Source organism: Nilaparvata lugens, chromosome 6, assembly GCF_014356525.2.
Source record: "Nilaparvata lugens isolate BPH chromosome 6, ASM1435652v1, whole genome shotgun sequence".
Classification (NCBI taxonomy): domain Eukaryota; kingdom Metazoa; phylum Arthropoda; class Insecta; order Hemiptera; family Delphacidae; genus Nilaparvata; species Nilaparvata lugens.
This window is the reverse complement of record NC_052509.1, coordinates 34260134-34283219: the sequence shown is the minus strand read 5'-3', so window position 1 is coordinate 34283219 and position 23086 is coordinate 34260134. Positions and strand designations below refer to the sequence as shown.

Sequence of the window (23086 nt, the reverse complement as noted above, 5' to 3'; positions counted from 1 at the left end):
TGATACTCTAAGATTTCACATTAGTGTATGCTGTCCGATAAAAAAAGTCAAAGTAAAAAGTAAATTAAACAAAGTAGATGAATGGATAACTGAAGATATCCTTACTCAAAGAAATATTGTTAGGGAAGCTTATGAGGAATTTAAATTAGTGAGGGATGTTCCGAGTGAGGTCAAATACAAATGTCTAAAGAAAAACTATGCAAAAGAAGTGAGGAAAGCTAAGTGTAAGAAAACAGCTGAAATATTAACAACTAGTACCAATTTTAACTCTGCTGTTTGGGAGGTAATTAATAGAAATAGGAGAGCAGCTCAAAAGGATACAGTTACTAATGTCCCTAGGATAATCGATGAACATGGAAATTATATGGATGATAGTATAGACATTTGTAACTTTTTCAATAAATATTATCAACAGGTTGCATATAATCTCCAAAAGTCACTGAACACTAATACTTATAATACAACTACATTAAATGCTGAGCCAATTGAAAAGGTATTTAAATTTCATCCATTATCAAGAGATGAGTTGTCAAGAATAATAAAAAATTTGAATAACAAAAAAACAGTAGGATTGGATGGGGTCTCAAGCAAAATTTTAAAAGAATGTGAAAATGAATTACTGGACCCTTTATTGCATCTCCTTAATACTTCACTAGAGCAGGGTATTTTCCCTGATGATCTGAAACAAGGAAAAATTTTGCCAATTTTCAAGAGCGGTGATTCTGAAAGAGTTGAAAATTATAGACCCATTAGTATTCTAAATGTAATAAGTAAAATTTTTGAAAGAGTAGTTTTAAATAGGTTATTGATGCACCTGGAAGAAATTAATTTCATATGTGATGAACAGCATGGGTTCCAGAAAGGGAAATCTACTAAGACTGCAATAGTATCCCTTGTTGAAAGACTAATAGATATAATAGATTCAGGTGAGAAGGCAGCCGCAATATTTCTTGATTTATCCAAAGCTTTTGATTGTGTGAACCATAGAATATTATTGGAAATACTAAAAACTGTAGGTGTGAATGGTATAGAACTAAAATGGTTTGAATCATATCTCATAGGTAGAAACCAGTGTGTTGAGCTTACCAAGGTGGATGGGAATGAAATAGTAAAAATTAAATCTCAAAAACTGGAGGTCCAGGCTGGAGTACCTCAAGGCTCAATTCTGGGTCCCTTACTGTTTCTGTTGTATGTGAACCAATTACCAAAAGAGTTAAAAGATCACAGAGCTCTGTTGTTTGCTGATGACACATCGCTTATCTTTAACAATTATTTATTAGATAGTCTAGAAATAAATGCTTTTACTGGAGTACAGTCAATTGTCCAATTCTTGAAGCAAAGGCAATTAACAATAAATAGTAAGAAATGTCAATTCCTACAATTCAAAAGTAAATATAATTCAGTAGAGGATAGAGAAATAAATGTGTTTGTAGAGGAAAATGAATTAGACCAAGAAGAGAAAGTAGCATTCTTGGGAATTTTATTGGACAGGAAATTAACATGGCATCCTTACATTGAGAGGATATGTAATAAGATATCATCTGGGGTATTTGTCCTGCGGCAGCTTGCTAGGCTGAATGATAAAAAACTACTGTTAACTGCTTACCATGGACTTATACTATCTCATATTAGGTATGCTATTTTAGTATGGGGTAATTCATCTCAACAAAATATGGACAGAGTGTTTAAGATTCAAAAGAAGGCACTCAGATGTATAGAGAAAGTGAATAGGTTAGACTCTTGTAGGCCTTTATTTAAAAAGCTTGGTCTATTAACTGTGCCATCTTTGTATGTATATGAAGTTGTAATGCATGTGAAAAAGAGTGGTGTGATCCAGAATTCAGATGTTCATGAGTATAATACGCGAAACAGAGCAGATTATCATATAATGGGTCACAATAGTAGGTTATTTGAACAAAAACCAGATTATATTGGTAGGAAATTTTATAACAAGCTACCTCAAATCTTGAAAAGTAATGATGATTTGAAGATTTTCAAAAAACAAATGAAAAAATATTTAGTTGATAAAGCTTTTTATAGTGTACAAGAATTCCTTTCAAACCTAAACTAGGTTGAACTACTTAGTGTTAGAATTATTATGTAATAACATGACTTGTCTTATACTCCATGACTGGAGTCTTTAGGACGTCACCTCAAAAGTCTTACAGATTTCAGCTGCCTTATCCAAAGTCAAGTCCGGAATATTTAAAAGTTTTTCTTGCACTTCACTCCTATGCACCCCCAACACTATTCTGTCTCTGATCATCTTCTCACTTTGATCCCCAAAATTGCAAGTCTTGACAAGTTTTTTTAGATCTTCAATGAATATGTGAATAGGTTCAGTTTCCCCTTGTATATTCGTTTATAAAACAGAAAACGTTCATAAATTTCATTCCGTTTAGGAACTAAATGATTTTTAATTTCTTTCAGCATAGAATCCAATTTTTGTTTTTCATCATCACTGATTTTGAAGTTGTTGTATTTGTCCAGGCCCTCATCGCCGATTATATTTAAAAAAATCTGCAACTTTCACTGGTTCCTTTTCCGCACTCTTCCACTAGCAAGTAAATAAATTTCAAAATTTTGTTTAAATCTTTTCCAGTTTGAAACCACGTCACCCTCCAATGTGAGCGGTGCTGGCACTTCCATTTTAACCCAAAAAACTTTACGGACGGTTACCGACGCTAAAAATAACTGTTTTTCACTTTGTCAAATTATTTTCCTCGTCGCCATATTTTATAGTAAAAGTCATTGTTTTTCTTTGATTTCATTTATTGAAACTCCATACATTACAACATAATCAACATTACATATTTTTAAACATAACCTTAAACCTTCTAATTATTTTCAGTGGCCACTGCCATCTACATAATATAACACTCATAGTATAATGGCTCAACTAATTCGTGTGAGGAAGAAGAAACTATACCACATACGATCACAACCAGTATAGTTGAGAACTACAAAACTATTTTAAGGGGTTAAAAACCATTAGTGTACAATGTACTTGTAATGCAAAAAAAATTTACAAAGATACAGTTGATGTGTTCAGAATGTGCTTGGGTAAGCCAATGTGAAAACTGATGTATTCATTTTTCTCTTTTTAATACCTTATTTGCTATTTGTTGGTTCCTGCTTGTTGTAGTGCTACCATTTCTCTTATGCCTTCGATTTTATCCATATTTTTCCATCGAATCATATATCTCAAAATTCAATGGCTTTCGACATCTTTCCATGATGAAAAACAGGTCGGTGTTATTTTCAGGGTTTCCTGGAAAGGCACTAGGAACTTTGTCGCTAAAGAGGCCGAACACTGGTTCCAGTTCAACAGTATGCTCTCTAACGTCCGAAGATCAAATCCACCAAGTAAGGCATTATGCCTAAGGTAAATCCTACTTAACACTTAATTTATTCAATTTTTATAAACAAATTCATTGAGCTGAATCTCATTTAACACTTTCCCACAATAGTCCAGTCAAATGGTATTTTTCAGGAAACAGCTCCTAACGAATTTGTCTCGTTGGATTTATATGTATTTTTATTTATTTACTTATTCCACTTCACAATCACATCAAATTAATGATTGAGAGAAGATCAACAGGATAAACGCAAAACTTTTTCTCTCCCTGATTATGAAAATAAAATAATATAAATGTGGTTATGTATGCACTTATTATAATAATCGCAAGTCTACAGTCTAGGTATACATTATACTAAAACAATTGTATCTGGGTTAATCAGAAAGGTGGAACGTTGAATTATTTTGGGGCGCTGAATTTGGATCTGAAATTTGCTGACACCCCGGCTTCACCCCTAAAAATTCCAAATTTTGGGACTTTTCTCAATTTTTTCATTTTATTTCTAAAACTTCGCGTTTTTTGAGAAAAGCATTTTCTACAAAGACAATACAATTTTCAGTTAAAGTGCGTAGTCACGCAGGATTCTACGATTCCTGGTTTTTGAGGTACCGATTTTCAAAAAAGGGTATTTTCAAGGTTTTTCTAAAAATTCTGGAAACACTTTCACTCTATTCAACTTATACAACTTCATAAAGTGATGTTGAAAATCACATTACTTCCTAACCAATCAAATCAATATTTTTGATCATATTGTTATAACTTACAAGGTTTATGTTCTATCAGAATCACCCATTAGATGCACTGCATTTCAGTATTTTTTAGTGGGGAGGCGCTCATAAGGACACATCAGGGATCAAAATTTAAAACAATGATAACGTTTGACGCAATGATCGGATCTTGTACTAGAATGCTTATTCTTCTCAGTTCGTCAAGGCGGTTAAAAATCATGTATCATAAATTATCAAAAAATGGAAATTTCATTCTTAAGGGTACTTCAATCCATATTTCCATAGACAAAAAAAAAGTATTTTTATATTCAAAGCTGTGTATGGAAAGCTCATTAAGGGCCGTTTTCCGAGCTCGGCACTACCTCCGTAAACAAAGCCGTAGTGCATTCGTGTGTCGTCAGCACAGGTAGGGCTCCTACACCAATAAAAAATTGTTGATTTCAGCTGATCTATAACAGCTAGTGTTTTTATTGGTGTAGGAGCCCTACCTGTGCTGAAGTCAGACGAATGCACTAAGGCTTTGTTTACGGAGGTAGTGGCTCGGGACTCAGCTAAGTTCTTGACTTTAACCGGCTTGAAACTCGAGTCAGAAAATTGGCTTTCCGAGTCAGTGCGTTAACGTATTCGAGGGCTCAACTAGACTCTGGAGTTTAGAAATCATGTTAGACTCTAAAGTTTATAATTTCGCTTTCTGAGTAGAGGACTTGAAGTCCAGGGCTTGAATTAGATTCTCGCTTCTTTACGAGTAAAGGATTTATCAAAAATGGTTAATTCCAAAATATAAAAAAATGTGATTTTAAACCCTCGACGAGGGTAGGATTGAAATTTTTAAGTTCCAGACATATCAGTTATTGTTTTGGAGTTCATAAGTATAGTCTAATAGCTGTCACGGAATACGTAAATTATTTGGATTAATCCATCTTAATTCAAAATGAATGATTTGCAAGTTTATTTTAGCACTAGCCGTCAGGCTCGCTTTGTTTGCCATATCCGTCTAGCCAGGGATCTCCGCCCCCTGGACCCCCGACTGTATCAGCGGGCTCGCATCGCTCGCCTGCATTTTTCATTTGAGCATGCTTCATTCCATCAGAAAGTCAAAGTACTTCCTCGCTCGATTCAATCACCGATTTTCAATTATTTAGTGCAGGGTGGAAAACTTCGTTAGGATATCAGAATTATTGTACTCCAGTCTAGCCTTTTAAATTTGAGATAGGAATGACGTGAAGAACTTACAAATCATTCATTCTCCAACTCTCTCGAGTCTGAAATTTTCCTGAGAAATGAAGAAATATGCGTTGAAAACTCAATGAAAAACTAGAGAAAAGAAACCCTCCAATTTATCACCGCCATTACTTACTCCAAACCTGAAAAATCAGACGGATTTGTGTAACAAATTTTAACAATTTCGGTCGATAAGATAATGAGAAAGCTAATAATCTAGAAGAACGTTGAAAAATGCCAGTTTTGAGCATATCAAAGGCGAAATATTGAAGAGCTCTCAATTTGTAGACCTTAGCGGAACCTCTGTACCGAATTTGAACGTTTTATATCAATTTGATCTCGAAAATTTGAGAAAACGTAGAAAAACGCTGGTAAAAACACCTGTTACTTTATCGGCGAACAAAATTCTTCCACCTCAGCTAAACCTGAGTACTGATTTTTTCAAATATATTTCCATCAATTATTGAAAAAGGTGGGAAAACGCAGAAAAGCTGAGAAAAACGCTGATTTTGGGTGTATCTTTGAATTCCTCCTTACACAACATAAGTATAGTCTAATAGCTGTCACGGAATACGTAAATTATTTGGATTAATCCATCTAAATTCAAAATGAATGATTTGCAAGTTTATTTTAGCACTATCCGTCAAATAAATGTAACATTATTACACCCCAGCTGAGCTTCTGTAGTAAATTTGAACATTTTCTGTTCATTTGTTCTCGATAAAGCTGAAAAAACGCTGGAAAAACGCAGATTTTGGGCGTATCTTTGAAATTTTTTCCAAATCCGTTCTTAGTGCGCCTCTAAAGGGCCAACTGAACATACCTACCAAATTTGAACGTTTTTGGTTCTGTAGATTTCTAGTTCTGCGAGTAAGTGAGTCAGTCAGTCAGTCAGTCAGTGAGTGATTGTGTATATATATATATATATACAGCAGGCACTCTGCTGTTTCATCCTCAACATGACTATTTTTATGAAATCTACTCTAGTGAATACTTTATAATTTTCACACTATAACACTGTATAACGTGCACTTTTTATTTCCAACAATGACCGTTGGTCACGTTGGTACTCTAATTACGATAAAAAAATACCACATACCACTTTATAAGAAGTGAAAAGGAAAAAAATATGGATTTAGCGATTTTTCGCCAAGTTGAAAAAAATTAACAATTTTCAACGAGCTATAACTCGCTTCCTATTGGAGATAGAAAAACACTTAGGGAATGAAAATTGTAGAGAATTTAATTTTCTTCAAAAAAGAATAGAGCAGAAATATTGATTGAACAATTGGTTTTGGAGATATCGTGAAAAAACTGAAAAAAGTACCAAAATCTATTGGTTTTCAGGCTGCCAAAAGTTATGCCTTCAGAAATTTTGGTGGAAAACCATAGATTACTCTTACTAATACCCTAATGGACCGATTAAAACAATAAAATCAATTACCTTAATTTTTGTTTGGTCGGGCCGCATTAAAATGACTATTTGACTGGGCTACTTGTGTCTCCTGTTTCAATTAATATGTATATATGTATATATATATATATATATATATATATATATTAGAGTAATCTATGGTTTCCCACCAAAATGTCTGAAGGCATAACTTTTGGCAGCCTGAAAAAAACCAATAGATTTTGGTACTTTTTTCAGTTTTTTCACGATATCTTCAAAACCAATTGTTCAATCAATATTTTTGCTCTATTCTTTTTTGAAGAAAATTAAATTCTCTACAATTTTCATTCTCTAAGTGTCGCTAAATCGCTAAATCCATATTTTTTTCCTTTTCACTTCTTATAAAGTGGTATGTGGTATTTTTTTATCGTAATTAGAGTACCAACGTGACCAACGGTCATTATTGGAAATAAAAAGTGCACGTTATACAGTGTTATAGTGTAAAAATCATAAATTATTCACTAGAGTAGATTCATAAAAATAGTCCTGTTGAGGATGAAACAGCAGAGTCCCTCCTCAACACCCCCTCCACCCCTCCACCTTAAAACACCAAACGTTAAAGGTTTATTCAGACATATGGGACTGCGCTGGTACTGTGCTGCGTTGCGTTTGCGATGGGACTGCGGTCGTTTTGGGTCGCTATCATTCACACATAGGGGACTGTGCTGCGGCCGTGCTGTTGCTGTTTTGCTCTGTATTACGTCATTCCACTGCAATCACTTCTTTACTTCAGTCACAGAGATGGATTCCGACGAAGAGGATGTCATATAGCGGTTGATGCGTTTATTGTATTACAAGAAGAAGAAGAAACAAAGAGGCCAAAATCTTGGGTGCACCAGCTGTGGAAAGCAAGAGATGAAGACGGAGAATTCCACACAATATTTTCGCGTCTTAAAAGCGACCCAGTGAAATTTTCCAAGTATTTTCGTATGAGTTTCGAAAATGAAGAAGTGTACAACGATGAAACCTGAGCAGTGTGTCAGAAGTTATAAGTGTTTGAAATTTTGATCCTTTAGGTGACCTTAAGCGCGCCTCTCCACTAGGAAATAATGAAATGAAGTGCATCTAACAGGTGATTCTCAAAGAACATAATCTCATGAACTTATTTCATTGCGCGAAATATCAATGTGAAGACTATGTAGTTGGTAATGATAGTTGAAGATAAAAATTAGGCGTTTTTCACAATACAAGTAGCATTGTTGTCAGGTGTACCTGGAAATATGAGATAGCGCGTTCTACCTGATCACAGATTGTAGAGCACAAAAATAAGCCCAGAGGGATTTTGAATTATACATCTAAATGGTAACAATTGGAAAATATTGTTGATCAAAACTGAAATTCATCAGAATTTATTTTTTCTTCAAATTTCACTCATTTTTGAAAAATCATAACTCAGTACTCATTGAAGATAGAGAGTTTCGAATGATCTCATTTTATTAAGAATTTCATAATCTAAAAAAAGCGGGAGCAAATTTTTCTGTCCGATCACGAGATTTGGCGGAAATAGCTGAAAACTGGAAAATGAGCCGAAAATACGAGGTTTTTGGGCCATCCTGTATCTAGCACAAGGAAATTTTGCATGAAGAAATTGGTTCTGGACTTCTCTTATGTACCCAAATGATATATTAAAAATTCAGAATCAAAATATAAATTGCATGCACCAATGTATATAGTGACTGGACTACCCGATGTTAGTGTATAAATCGAAATTCGGGGAAAAAACAGATTTGGGCTGTGCCTGTTAGTCCTTCCCCAATCATTTTAAAGAATTGTGTTCTGTTTATAAATAGTTTATAAATAAATAACGAGCGAAGCTCGGTGCCCCGATATTAAACATGACATGCACCATAAACTAATGAACTATTATTACTTCATAGCAATGGCGCCATTCTACTGTGGATAAATTAAATTGGTGGAAATTTTGTGCATAAACAAGCTGCAATTGACAATAGAAATATTTTAAGTGAAAGTTGTAGACTTGAAGTATTGTTTTTTTCTACTGAATTCACCTGTGATTTCGGACCTATTTCAGTTTTTGAATATTTATTATTAATTTAAATTGATATTTATTGACTCAATATTGCTTGATAAATAATGAATGATTTTTTTAAGTACAGTTTCTCATAAATTACAATTGAAACTAAATATTGCTCTCTCATATTCCTATAATTACAGAATTGACTTATCTTGAAATTTTTGTTCTACACTAAACCTAAAGTTTCTTCTTTTTCAGAGCAAGAAAATGAAAGACCAGTATTGAGATCTTTGCAAGTTTGAAATCGTCTTGGCCGAATTTAAATTATCTGTAAGTTGAGAAATTATTTATCACTTATTAATAAAACAGTTTTTTGTCACAAAATATGATACTTACCGTACCGAAACCATAACGTCACTCCATTTATTATTATATTATTAACAATCTAAATGGTTCCTATATTTGTATATTAGTGTTTCTAGTTTCAAATGGCTCCGATTTTGACTAGAACTAGAATTTGCACAGTCGCGTTAGTGAAAACTATCTTCAAGGGAATTCATTATTTTTTGTCTTCAACATGCTTAATTGTTATTTGCAACTCAATATTGTGAGCACCCCACCAAAAAACCAACTGCTTTAAGTTGGACAGCAATTTTGTTACAACTGCTGGCCGTATATGGGGATGGGTTAACCTATTAATCTACAAGAACCTACATTGTTGAATCAGCTAATTATATCTACTTGTTACTTTGATGATCCCGAATCAAACTCAAGCTCTATGTGTTCGCAGAGAACAACATGCTTAGCCAAAAAAGGGCAATTTTTATTCAGGAAGTAAATTATTTAAATTTTGTACATACTTTATTTGAAGTTAGTACAAATAATTTATAAATTGATGTATGATTGGTTGAGTAGGACCCGTAGATGAACAAACAAATCATTTTTTGCACTCAATACCAATCCATCACCTAGTAATTAACAAGTTTACTCTAATTCCTGAGAGTACATCTTGAGTGTTCCCGAAGCACAATAAACTTAAAATAAAACTAAACAATGGCAGTCTATCTCATTGAGTAAGTTTTAATACAAGACTGTTTGATTCATTGTAGTCATAGTAGTTGGTCTAATACTTGGTCTAATACTTAATACTTGATTTGAGTAATCACTTGGAAATCGCTTATTTCTAATCTACAGTTTACTATCTTATAAATTAGCAGCATACTAGTAGTGACTGTTTTTTGACTGCATTTATTACAAACGTAAGAATTTCTTTGAATCTATAGTACAGTATCTTACAACTAGCCAATAAAAAATTATTGCAGATGGGAATAATTCATGTTATTCAATTGTAAATAAATGCCATGCTTGGCTTGAAATGAATGCTACTACACAGGATTACCTGGTAGTGTAGTTGTTTTTTACTCGACCGGAAACAGAGATCCCGGGTTCGAGTCCCAGATGAGGCAAATACTTTTGTTCAGTACTTTTCAATCGTATGTTCTATAGCTACAGAGTGCGGCATCATACTTTCCTTTTTTGTAACGCTTACTATTCAGTTTTTTTTCAAAGGCGACTTAAGGCGAGAAGTATTTTAAGCCTAGGTGATGATGATGGGATGAATGATAATACAATGAAGTTAGAGTTATGAATGAATAAAATTTATAGGTTATGCTATCCACTTGAATTGATTTGAAATTTTGAATTTGATTTGATTAAAAACCGAATATAGTTAGTTGATGACATAGCAGAGTGCTACTAGTCACATTCGAGTGGCGTGGTTTTAAAGTTTTTTCTTGTACAGGTCAGTCGCCATTATGCATTGGAACAGCACGTAGCATACATACGTTCGCCGTTGAGGCCTACTTTTCGAGTGGCTGTTCAGCTTTTGCACCACAGCGCGCCTTTCCGTGCAAAAGCTGAACAATTTAGCCCCATAGGCCCGTGTTCCAGACCGGAACTCAATTGTTTCGTGGGCTACTACGTTTAGAAAAAATATCTTCGGGCCGAGCTTCACTCTTGAGTACAAGCATAGAAAATGTATAACGATAGAGGAAATTATTATATGTTGATCATGTAATTTATTCAGTCGAGTTCTGGATTCCGAAGCGATAGGACGTTGTTTTTCAAGTGCTCTGTTATCTGTTGCTGAGCTACTCTACAGGTCGGCAGGAGATAGCTTCTACACGTAAAGTTATTCAAGCTATTTTCCATTATTTACTCTCTATAGCGCAATAATTCACGTAATTTTTCTATTCTTTGCATCCACTTTCCTTCTTTCTTTTGTCTGTCGTATTCCTCTTCCAGTTTCAGGGGCTTCCCATTTCAATATCCGTAGAAAGACGTCACGATAGCCCTCTTGACGCAATTTTCCTTTCAACTACCTTCTATTGTCATATTTACCCTGAATTCCGTATAACTAATTTCAAATTTATTTTCCATAGTTTTTCGCTTTTTCGGCGCATTAAACCGTGTTCTTTCATAACATTGTTTGATATGGCTGATAAATCTAATTAATTTTGTTCTAATTTAGTTCAATGGACCATCCACAGAGTATTATTGACATTATTATTATCATTCACAGAAGTATTATTAATATTATTGAATGCGAAATGTATTTTTTGATACAATGAAACAGATTGTGAAGCATTGTTTTTTTATACCATAAATAGGCTCATGATATAATATGGGATACTAAGCTGCTCTATATTTATTTATATTTTAAAATCATGATCACTTTTTTATAAATTTCAGTAGTTGATTCTAGTTTCCTTATATCACCTCATGTTTTCAGACAAGAGATTTATCGACACTAAAAATTAATTTGTCTGGCAGAAATGAGTGTGTATTCTAAAAATGATAATTATATAACGTTTTCCATATTGAACAATCCACAAACATATAACTAATTAACACTTAGGATAGTCTAGCAGACATGGAGTTAAAATTATGTATGAATCAAGTTTTCGAAATCAATCTGATATGTCATAGGCAATTATGATGAGATTTAAAAATGTATATCTCTAGTCTATATTTTGGTATATTTTGTTCAGCAGCCGATAAGCGATAAGTAAGTTATTGATTAGTGTTCCCAATCTTTGCCATGGCCTGTGTTTGAAAATAATAAACATTATCATTATGAGGCCCATTGAAATGGACTGCTTAGTTTTTAACCATATTAAATATATCCACGTTTATCATTACATTATTTATCATGCAATTCACTATTCTGCAATCATATAATCAGTATTGCATGGTTGTTGTTCGAACTACACGGGCAGCAACCTAGATCTTTGTATAAGTGAAGTTTGTTTGAAAGTTCGATTGATAAACAGATTATCTTGCTAGCTTACATTATTTTTATCCTGGCATAATAATATCGATGAAATTTTCTTAGGTTGACTCAAGCACAGACAGTTACATGAAAATTGATTACCTATATGCTTATAAGACATGCCACATAGTTATTGAATATTAGGCTACTTACCTAAATTTAAATTATTGAATGTTTAAAACTAAAAACTGATAAACTGAAAATAATGGATTGGTTCACTATTTATGGATTACTTATTCCTAAAAATGGATTCTGATATCTATTCCGTTTGGATTGCTCTTCATGTCATCTGTAAAATGTAACAATATTGTATGTCCTATGTCGTAAGCGACCAGATGGGGAGAGTGGATCCTGTTGTTTTGTCCTGTCATTTTTATTATAATTTGTCTCATAATACTAAAAAAATGTTTTTAAACATATAATAATAAGCATAATCACTATGAGTACAGTAGGAATATAATTTATCATATCTTATTCCTCTACAAGGTCGTTTTAAGCAGTCGTACTCATTGTTACATTCGTACTATCGGAGTCAGGCTGTTCCCATCTGATCTGCTGCGACTTATCTGATTAATGTGTAGATAACAAGTTAAATTGATAACTGCAATAACTGAGTCTTCTACTCGGCGCCCTTAGTCTGTCACTATCACCCATTATTGAACTTTCATCATTTTGTAAACATCTATTTATCTCGGTCGTCTTCTGTGTTATTTATTTATTTTCTATCAATGCGAGAGTTGGTCTAGGGAGGAACTCTAGGTGCTTCCTGTGTTATCTTCACGGAAAGTGTATTTATTTTTTATTTTTTTTGCTTATCCGGGTTATATATATGTATATTTCAACTTAGATGGGACTTGTATTTGGATGGGGCTTCATGGGCGGGTTGGGGGGTAAGGGCGGCCGCGTTTTACGAGCAAAGTTTTTTCTTTATTTTTTTTAATTACAAATTTCTTCCCATTGCTTCTTATAAATAAAAACCTTATTTACTTATAGTAGATTTGATGTCATTTAGGGATGCTCATCTGGATGATTACAGACATATTGAATGTAAGAGTGTTGAGGCTTTTGAGGTTAACAAATTTTTCTCCAATGGTGAAAATGACCTAAAGTTCATATATTTGAATATCAGAAGCTTCAATAAAAATTTCGATAATTACATAACTTATTTGCATGGAAGTAATGTGATATGGGATGTAATCATGCTGGGGGAAACTTGGTTGGGAGACGATACTGCGGATATTCAATTGGAGGGTTATAGGGCTTCTATAAAACGAACAGATGGAGAAACAAGAATGACGGAGTGTTGGTGTATGTGAGGGAGGGAGTGAGTATGAGTGAATGTAGACAGATGGAGCTGGCCGACGTGTATGGTTTGAGTATAGAATTAACGTATCATGGAAAAAATATTGTACTAGAAATTTCGAAACCAATAATAATCAATTTAGTAAAAAAATACGAAGAATACATTGACAAAAAATCTTTACATGAATTTATAAGCAATTGTGATTGGAGGGCTGTCACTAATGAACAAGAATTAAATTCATCCTGTAACATTTTCTTCTCCATTTTAAAAAACTTTATAGAAAAATCTACAAAAATCAAGAAATTCAGCAATAGGGAGGTAAAACTGAAGCCCTGGATGACGGAAGGTTTAATACGTTCAATTAGAAAACGGGACAATATAAGTAAACAGCTTAGGAACCAGCCCTTCAATCAACAACTTAAAAACTATTATATAAATTACAGAAATAAACTGAATCCATTGATACGGAGAACCAAGACCCACTACTACAAAAAAATGTTCGATTCTAAAAATAATCCAAAACTATTCTGGCAGACTGAATGAATTGTCTGGTAAAAGAAAAAACAAAGACCCCTTTCCACTGGACCAGTACACGGCAAGAAAGACATATCCGGGGGATAAAAGAATGCATGTAGCTGAAGAATTCAATGAATATTTTTCCAATGTGGGAAGTAACTTAGCTGATAAAATAAACCCTATAGGCCCACCGGTAGTAAATGTCTCAGAATACGCAGTAGACTCTAGATTGATCCTACACACTATCGACAAGACAGAGTTGCTTACTTATGTGAATTCCCTGCGCGGCGGTTCGGCTCCTGGACATGATTGTATTTCTGCTGATATTCTGAAATCCCACTTTCAAAGCCTATCTGATCCACTTCTGCATATCATCAACTTGAGCATCGCTTCGGGCGAGTTTCCTGACGCCCTCAAAATTGCAAAGGTGATTCCATTGTTCAAATCAGGAGACATAACTGAGAGTTCAAACTTTCGTCCAATCAGCCTACTTAGCGTATTTTCCAAAATCCTTGAAAAAGTAATAAAAGACCAATTAACAACATACCTTGAAAATAATAGATTACTAACTAATTCTCTATATGGTTTTAGAAAATAAAAAAATATTTCAGATGCCCTCTTCGCTATAACCAGAGATGTGAATTTTGCCTTGGGAAGTAATGAAAAATGTGCATTGATATTCTTGGATCTGGCCAAGGCTGTGGATAGGGAAAAGTTGCTCAAGAAAATGGAACTGATTGGGATAGAGGGAGACTCATTTAATTGGTTTAAATCGTATTTCAGTAACCGTAAACAGTTTACTGTTGTAAATGGAGGAAATAGCCAGCTGAAACAAGTAGAATATGGGGTCATTTCTGTGGTGCTGACATTGTCTTATTTTATGATGTAGGCTACCACTGTAATTGCTTGTACGACTTATGAAATAAATACCTAGGTGTGATTATTGATAATAGATTCAACTGGTCTGCACATGTTGCTTATCAGAACAGCAGACTAAGAAAAATGATTTATGTTTTTAGGAAACTTAGAGAATATTTGAACAAGAACGAAATCCTAACAATTTATTACGCATTTGTTTAATCAATTATTGAAGGAGGGATCCTAGCTTATGGAGTAGGATTCAGATCTATTTTGAATCCTCTATTCATTACACAAAAACTGATTCTAAAGGCTGCACTTGGGAGGCGTTGGGACTACTCGGCTGAGGCGGTTTTCGCGGAGATTGAGGTGCTTGATGTCAGGCAATAATACATTAGAACTTTGGCAACATACATATTCAAAAACTATTCTGACATATTTAATACTATTACTCATAATTATACAACAACAAGAGTAATACATAACAATATCCAAATGCCGAGGGTAGCCTAAATAAAACCATCTTCACTACTAATTCATACTACATAGCCCATGTTCTGTTAAAAAACTTACCTATAGCTGTAACAGACTTCATTAACAATATCTGCATTCAAAATAGAAATTAAAAGGTGGATTCGGGGTATCGGTAGAGGCGAGAGTTTTGAAAGATTGATCACTTCAGAGTTTAGATTCTAGGGCTGGATTCAAATGAGCTAAAACACTAATAAAATCATAAGACTTCACACATTCTATCACCGGTCACTATTACAAATTTTATTCATTATACTGGCTATTTTTCTGAATCTTCTAATTCTCTCTTTTTGAGGTGTGTGTGTGTGTGTGTATGTGCGGGTGTTGGCGTTTTCACGCCTTAGTGGGTGATCTGTTTCTTCGTCTGTTTGTTGGGTTTGGATGGGTGGAACGTCACTTATGGGGGGCGGGAAGGGGTTTCTTGGGTTTCTAGGGGGTGGCATAGGGATAGGGGGGAGAAATGTAGTTTCTTTGTTAGGGGGGGGGAGTTAGTGTCACTATTAATGAAATGTCAACAAGCTTAACCGATCTATGCAAGTACTGCGAAATATATATAGGCCTATTCCTACCTTATACTCATTCTCGCACACAGGCAGTAATGCCTCTGCGAGATTGAATATTTCTTAATATATATATATATTTGTATATCTGCTGTCATTTCTGTGGTGCTGACATTGTCTTATTTTATGATGTAGGCTACCACTGTAATTGCTTGTACGACTTATGAAATAAATAACTTTTTGAATTGAATTGAATCTGCATGCACAATATGCCAGGTAGCAATTCCAGCGACTAGAAGCAAACTTGCTTGTAGTGATTCTAAAAAACTAAGTCATCCTCAATGTGTTAACATAACCAAGCAGACGCGGACTGTATTGTCAACGAGGGTCAGATTTGGAGATGTCCACCTTGTTCCAAGTTGAGGAGGCAAAGTATGAGAGCGGTGTCTTCTGCTGAGGATGGCAATGCCAGAATATCACAAGTGATATTTATGCTAGAGGAGGCCAGAGAGGATAGGAAGCGAATGGAGAGTGAATTTAATGCTTCTTTCGAGTTTGCAAACAGTAAGATTCACGACCAGACTAATACAATTCAGACTTTGAAAATAAACGGGTGCCTTAGATTAATTGAGGATTTGAAAAAAGAAAATACAAGCCTTAAGAGGAAAGTTTGTGACTTGGAGACACGGCTCGAAGATGCTGAACAGTACACACGCTCCAATACACTTGAAATCTATGGAGTACCAGAGACAAAAAACGAGGATGTGTATAAAACTGTATGTACAGAGAGTGTGTATGCTCTTGATGTTAATATAACAAGAAAAAACATTGTATCTCGTATGCCATCGACTGGGAAAACCTAAGGGAGACAATGGCCTGGTGGTATTATCGTGAAATTTGTCAGGAGAGAGGACAAGTTCTCGGTGGTGGCGAGGAGAAAGGTTAAGCGTAATCTATCGACGCAGGACCTGGGATTCCTTCTTCACCTTCCAAACTCGATTCACTATAATCTGTCAGCAGTAGAGCCATTGAATTTCTCATTCTCCATTCCTCTCCTTCTTCACCTTCCAAACTCGATTCACTTTAATCTGTCAGCAGTAGAGTCATTGAATTTCTCATTCTTCTTCTTCATTCTTCTACATCCAAACTCGATTCACTTTAATCTGTCAGCACTAGAGTCATTGGATTTCTCATTCTTCTTCTTCTCCATTCCTCTCCATCTTCTACTTCCAAGGTCATTTCACTTAAATCTGTCAGTAACAGACTCATTGAAATAGACCGTGACTATCTATAAATTAAATGGAGCATGGCTAGAGAAAGAGAGAGGGAGAGAGAGAGAGAGCATCATCGTTATCATCTTCTTCTTCCTCTCCTTCTTCCTCTCCTTCTTCCTCTCCTTCTTCTTCTTCTTCTTCTTCTTCGTCTTCTTGGAGAGAGAGAGAGAGAGAGGTTCATTCTAAGGGCCTGGGGAGGGAGAGAGGTTCTTCTCCTTCTAAGGAGCGGGGGAGGTGGGGGGTACATAGGATGGGGGAGGGGGGGAAAGTCGTAAAAAAGTTCCTTTCAATCGGCTAATTCATTCTACTCTTGGCTACCACCAGGAGCTCAGATTTATATTGTCTAGGGGATGTTAACCTGAATGTTAGTGTTTCGGATGTTTATAGTGATTCGTATCTAAATTGTCTTAATGGAAATGGTATGCAGCAGTTAATAGATATAGGGACGAGGGTAGTAGAGTAGAGAGCTGGTGTAAGGGGAATTCCACTAGATTGGTTTAAGTCCTTCCTACAAGGTAGGAAACAGTATGTAAGAATCAGAAACGTTGCAAGTAAAGTATTACCCATAACTTGTGGTGTGTCGCAGGGTTCGGTTCTTGGTCCTATTCTCTTCTTAATTTTTGTAAATGATTTGTATAATGGTGAATTGAATGGACGGATAACTGCTTTAGCGGACGACACTGCTCTTTAATATAAAAGTAATAACCTTCAATATTTACATCAGAAAATGCAGTCTGACTTGAACAAAATATCTCTATGGTTTACATGTAACAAACTTAAAATTAATGTAGTCAAAACTAATTACCGTATATAATGTTTAGTCTTTCTGGAAGTGCTGCCTTGCTTGCTCCACTGCGCTTTCACTCTCCGGTTTGTTCCTATTCTAACTGTGACTGTCCCAGTATCAGTCCAGCAAAGACTATCAAATATTTGGGTCTTTCACTAGATGAAAATCTTAATTGGAGGCATCAAATTGAAACTTTAAAGAAGTCTTTAAGGTTCTATTTGATGATTTTCCATCGCATTAAATATCTGTGCGATTTTAATGAAGGAACTTTATTTTTCATTTGTACATTCCAAAATTGAATATGGAATCACATGTTGGGGAAGCTCCTATTATGCTAATCAGGATCCAATTATTAAACTTCAAAAAGCTTTTATAAGATTGATAACGGGCAGTAAGTCTGATGATCATACATTTCCACTGTTCTTTCATCTTAGAATTTTGCCTGTTAGGTTCCTAAATGTATTTAAGGTTTTGTCATTGTTCTTCAATATAAGTGGAAATAGAGACGTGACAATTGACTACTGTAAGCCTGTTACCGCACTTCGACAGACCAGGCGGACTGCGGTTTCCCAAGTCAGATGTCCTAAACCCAATTGCACTTCTTCTTCTTCTTCTTCTTCTTCTTCTTCTTTTTCTTTTCCCCTTCTGCCGCTACAGCGTAGGGGTCCCAGCCTCGGTCCACCTCTTCCACACCTCCCGGTCCTCAGCCATTCTCCTCATTTCCCTCATGGAACTCCCTCTCTCGCGACCCAGACTTTCAAGATAACTCTCCCAATTCATTCTCGGTCTACCTTTCCTTCTTTTTCCCTCTCTCCTGGCCTCCACCACTTGCTTTACTCCTCTACATTCCTCCATCCTGGTGACATGTCCCCAATTGCACTCTTTTTCGTAAAACGCTCATTTTCCTGGCACCTAGATTTTATAATGCTTTGCCGCTTGAGGTCAAGAATGCCATTGCTGCTTGTAATTGTGGAAATAAGATTAAGAGATTAATTAAAATATGGCTTTCGTCGCTCACTCCCGGAGTTCTAAAGTTTTTGTTCCTAAATTATTGTTTGATCCGTCTATTTTTCTTTCCATTCTATTAACTTTGCATTCTGTTATCTTGCTTTCTTTTTTCTCCTCTTTATTATTTTTTTGTATTTTCCCTGCTCTTCTCACCGTTTTTCTTTACAATATAAATCAATAAATTAATCTTTTCACAGAATTTGAATCTCTATTTTGTTTTTTAATGATTTTCTTTTGCTTTCTATAATTTGCATCATATACTAATTTCCTATTTTGATTACAGCCCAAAAATGTTTTTATTTTTTATCTCTCTTTATTCTTTTCTCTTTTTTTCAGTCCATTCTATTGCTTTAGTAAAATAGTGTGTTAGGCTCCCTCCAGCGGTCCGTAAGTTGCATCTTACATGCTGGTTTGTATTTTTTCTCAATGGAATCTAGAAGAATTGAAAATAGGCCTATAAGAATCCTCGGTTGATTAAGAATCTAAAAGCAGCATTTCAAGTAAATCAGTCCAGTAGTTCAGACGTGATGATGTGTCAAACATAATTTTCCTATCCTCTACACGTATATACGTGTTTAAGCCAGTTCTTTCCTTTATTATAGTATAGAGGATGATAGATAGATTGATATATAATCCATCTATCTATCATCCTCTATACTATAATAAAGGAAATGAATGAGAATACATTTTGAAAGGTTTGATCATATGACCACCTATCAATTAAAAAAAAGTTGGATTCAAAATGGCGGTTCCAAAATGGCGAAAGAAACTTGGGTGCGACGGAAAACCTGTTTTTATCATTCCAAAAGGATTCCCAATCATACCTATCTTCTAATTTCCTTTTTAAGAGAAATGTTCTGCTGCTTCCTTACAACAACTGAAAGCATGACAAATAATTGAAAACTTGATGTAATCAAATATTGAAGAATTTAAAATAGGTTTATCATCCTCGGTAAAGCAAGAATCTATATGCAAAATTTCAAGTTAATCAGTCCAGTAGTTCAGACGTGATGATGCGTCAAACATAATTTGCCTATACTTTACACCTGTATACGTGTATAATCAATACCTACTATTACTTCAGGCCCCACAACTGATCTCTAATAAACTATGACGTCATCACATGTAGATCATCGATGATCTACTGGCGGTAAGCAAGCGAAATAAGGGCGCTGATGCTTGTTATCACATCTGATATGGTAATCAACAAAATTGGAATTACAAATTCAATTTTCACGGTGTTCCATTTCAATGAATATGGTTTGTTTATCATTCTTCTAATATTTGTTTGTGAAAAGTAATAATGAATTTGGGGTTTTAAATCATTGGGATACTGCTGTGTACCTAATTGTTGCGGGAATTATAACAAGATTCTAAAAGTTTCCGTACGGTTTTAAAGTTTAAAACAGTTTTTTACTTTTTCGAAAGATGATACTTTGAAACGAAAATGGATACGAGCGATAAGAAGAAAGAGCTTCAATTCTACAAAACAACGGTTTACATGAAGTGTAGAAGAACAGTGTAAATAAAGTGTGAGTGGGAAATTTAATTAAAGTGTGAAAGAACAGTGTAAATAAAATGTGAAATAACAGTGTAATTAGAGTGTGGAAGAACAGTGTGAATAAAGTGCGTGAAAGAACTTTTGAATTAATAAATTAAAAAGTGAATGCAAAGTGTTGGAACTGCCCATAACATCATAATATTAAAGGTTTTACCTAACTGAAAAACATCTCCTGATGGGTTTCTTTGTACTACAGATCAATTGTGATCAAGTTTGTGGGAGCCTCTTTCCTAAAAAAGAGTTAGGAAATTTGGTTTATCTTTGATTTACCTCTCCTTCGACTCTGATACAGGCTATTATTAAGTATTTTTGGTTAAGATGAATTTATCAATAGCTCTATCACTGAATCGAGTAGGCCTATGTCTATCAATCTGAAAATATGGATAAATTATTGCATTTGTGGAATAAAGTGTTTTTATTTCAATAAAATTTCTATTTATTAAAATACAAGTGTCTTTAATTTGAAATTTAGATAGTATTCCATCCAATAAAAATCGATACAGTAACAAAATTTACATTGATAAGCTAGTAGAAACTACTACGATCTAGGAAGAATCAATCTACATGTTATGACGTCATTAATTAGTTGTGGGGCCTGAAGTAATAGTAGGTATTGGTATAATCCAGTTCTTTCCTTTATTATAGTATAGAAGATAATAGATGGATGTTGATCATAATTGTTATTTTACTAAAAGATAGAATAATTTAAATAGTTTCCCTTTCAGAGAGAGTTTTGACAACCCATAAAACTCATTTTTCATTTGAAGATATAACGAAAAGGTGCATAAATATGACCTTATCTTTTTGCTCAGCTTGCCAATATACCCCACATTCCAATATTAAAATTCTCGACTGATTGTACAGTGAGTCAGTCATTCTATCAGGGCTCGAATAATTTTGAAATTCTAATTGAATAAAAATGGAAGAGAATAATTTCTTTATGTAAATATCAACACCTTTATTGAAAGACATATTAACTGCATGCGTTTTCATATTGCCGATACAGCATTGATGAAACTGTAGAAGTTATTTTAGCACTTTATCTCAAAAAGCTGTTCTAGCTGAAAAATTAATAATGCATGCCACGTGTAGGTCTAAGCATTGCATCAGGAAAACGAAGTTTCAAAACTATGGGTTAGTTGCACGTACGTCTGTTAAATATGGACATTAACGCCGATTAACAAATCAGCATTAGTTTTACGAATTCATTTCTGTTCCACAAAGATTGGTTAGTTTTTAATTCCGATTAAGTTTTCCGGTTAACTAACCAAGATTTTAACGGTTTCACAATCCGGCAACACTGTCATTTATCCGACAGTGGTGTTATTAAAATTATTATTCTAAACAAATGGCAAAAATGTAAGGCTATGTTATTGAAGCGGTGACTATTCATTACGCATGCGCCATAAAAATGTTCTGTCTGTCGCCAGTGTCGTGCTATCTGCAAACAAACAAGATTGAAAACTAACCTCAAAAATCAGAATCTAATTTCGAATGCTAATATCAACCAAATACTCTTTTCCTCCACCTACTGTCTAAAGTACTTACTTTACTCCCTGAAACATAATACTAAAGTGTCACTTTTTCGCTCTAGGTAGTAAAAAACAGAAAAACTCCCTAGGGAGTAAAAGTGACTCCATTTAAATAACATGGGAAGCATCTCTATTTAAAAAACTTACATGGTAATAGGTTAGAAGGTCTAAGCTCAGATGAGAAAGCGTAATAGAGGTGTCTGTCATTGAGTCAACTGAATTCAATACCACAACCAGAAATTTGATCAACTCATGAAATATATGTTTGTATGATATTATATTCTTAATATTGGTAGACGATAAAAATTTTATACAATTTTAAAATATTTTATTCTATTCAAAATACCAGCCAACAAATATTTTTGATCTGCATTCTGCAATTCAAATCTGAACCGCGTGATCTGGAGACAGCCATTTTTGGTAGCTCAGCTGATATGATTGTTACAACTTTGGCCGATAGATAGCGCAATCAGCAGTGCCTATCAGACGACCGGTTTTTAGGTTTTAGTTTTTAGGTTATGTTGTTAGGAAACATTGTCATCAATACGTAAGTTATTAGAATGATTTAATTTGCAGTTTCTATAAAAAAATGTAGATGGAGGAAAAATGTTGTGTACATCACGAGCGAAAAATACTTTTTCTCCCTCAGGAAAATTGTTGCCCTCGGCTTCGCCTCGGGCTTCAAACTTTTTCCCTCAGGGAGAAAAAGTCGTACTTTTCACTCTAGATATACAAATAACTATTTCTTATTAACGGATGAAATTCATTCATATATTTAGCTCATACTTTGAATTCTGTAGTTTTTTTACCAAAAACTAATTTTGGAAGACAGCTATCAGTAGGTACCTAATTGGCGTTAGTTGGATTTAATTCCCCGTGAATGGCCTATTAAAATTTTTTATTTCAATTAGTTTAATCAGTGTTATCAATTGAAATTTCTATTTTGTGCAACCAAAATGTATCGGTTAGTGCTAATCTCAATAAAAGTACTGTATAGCATTTTATCGCGATTAAACGTTAACCAATGTATGTGCAACTGTGGGAAAGTTTTTTCTAAACAGATGTTTTTGAGATAATTTCTTTGATGCAGCTGTTTCACATGCACCATATTGTTATACAGAGTTTGTGAAAATGAAAATATTAATTATC

General features: G+C 34.5%; 1 protein-coding gene across 4 annotated transcripts in view; it reads left to right on the top strand.

Moving 5' to 3' along the window:
• The window catches only part of LOC111054399 (transcriptional protein SWT1), a 73344-nt gene that overhangs the window by 43343 nt on the left and 6915 nt on the right, over positions 1 to 23086 (top strand). For 2 of the 4 annotated variants that reach the window (XR_005571612.1, XR_005571610.1), the window contains 2 exons: positions 3266 to 3366; positions 8995 to 9066. Coding sequence is in view for 1 of the 4 variants with exons in the window: in XM_039430674.1 (XP_039286608.1) it covers positions 3266 to 3366; positions 8995 to 9021 (128 nt within the window). In the remaining 3 variants the exon portion in view is untranslated. Of the gene's footprint in view, positions 1 to 3265; positions 3386 to 8994; positions 9067 to 10537; positions 11246 to 23086 lie in introns of those variants that run through there. The other 2 variants (XM_039430674.1, XR_005571611.1) reach the window with 2 other exon arrangements.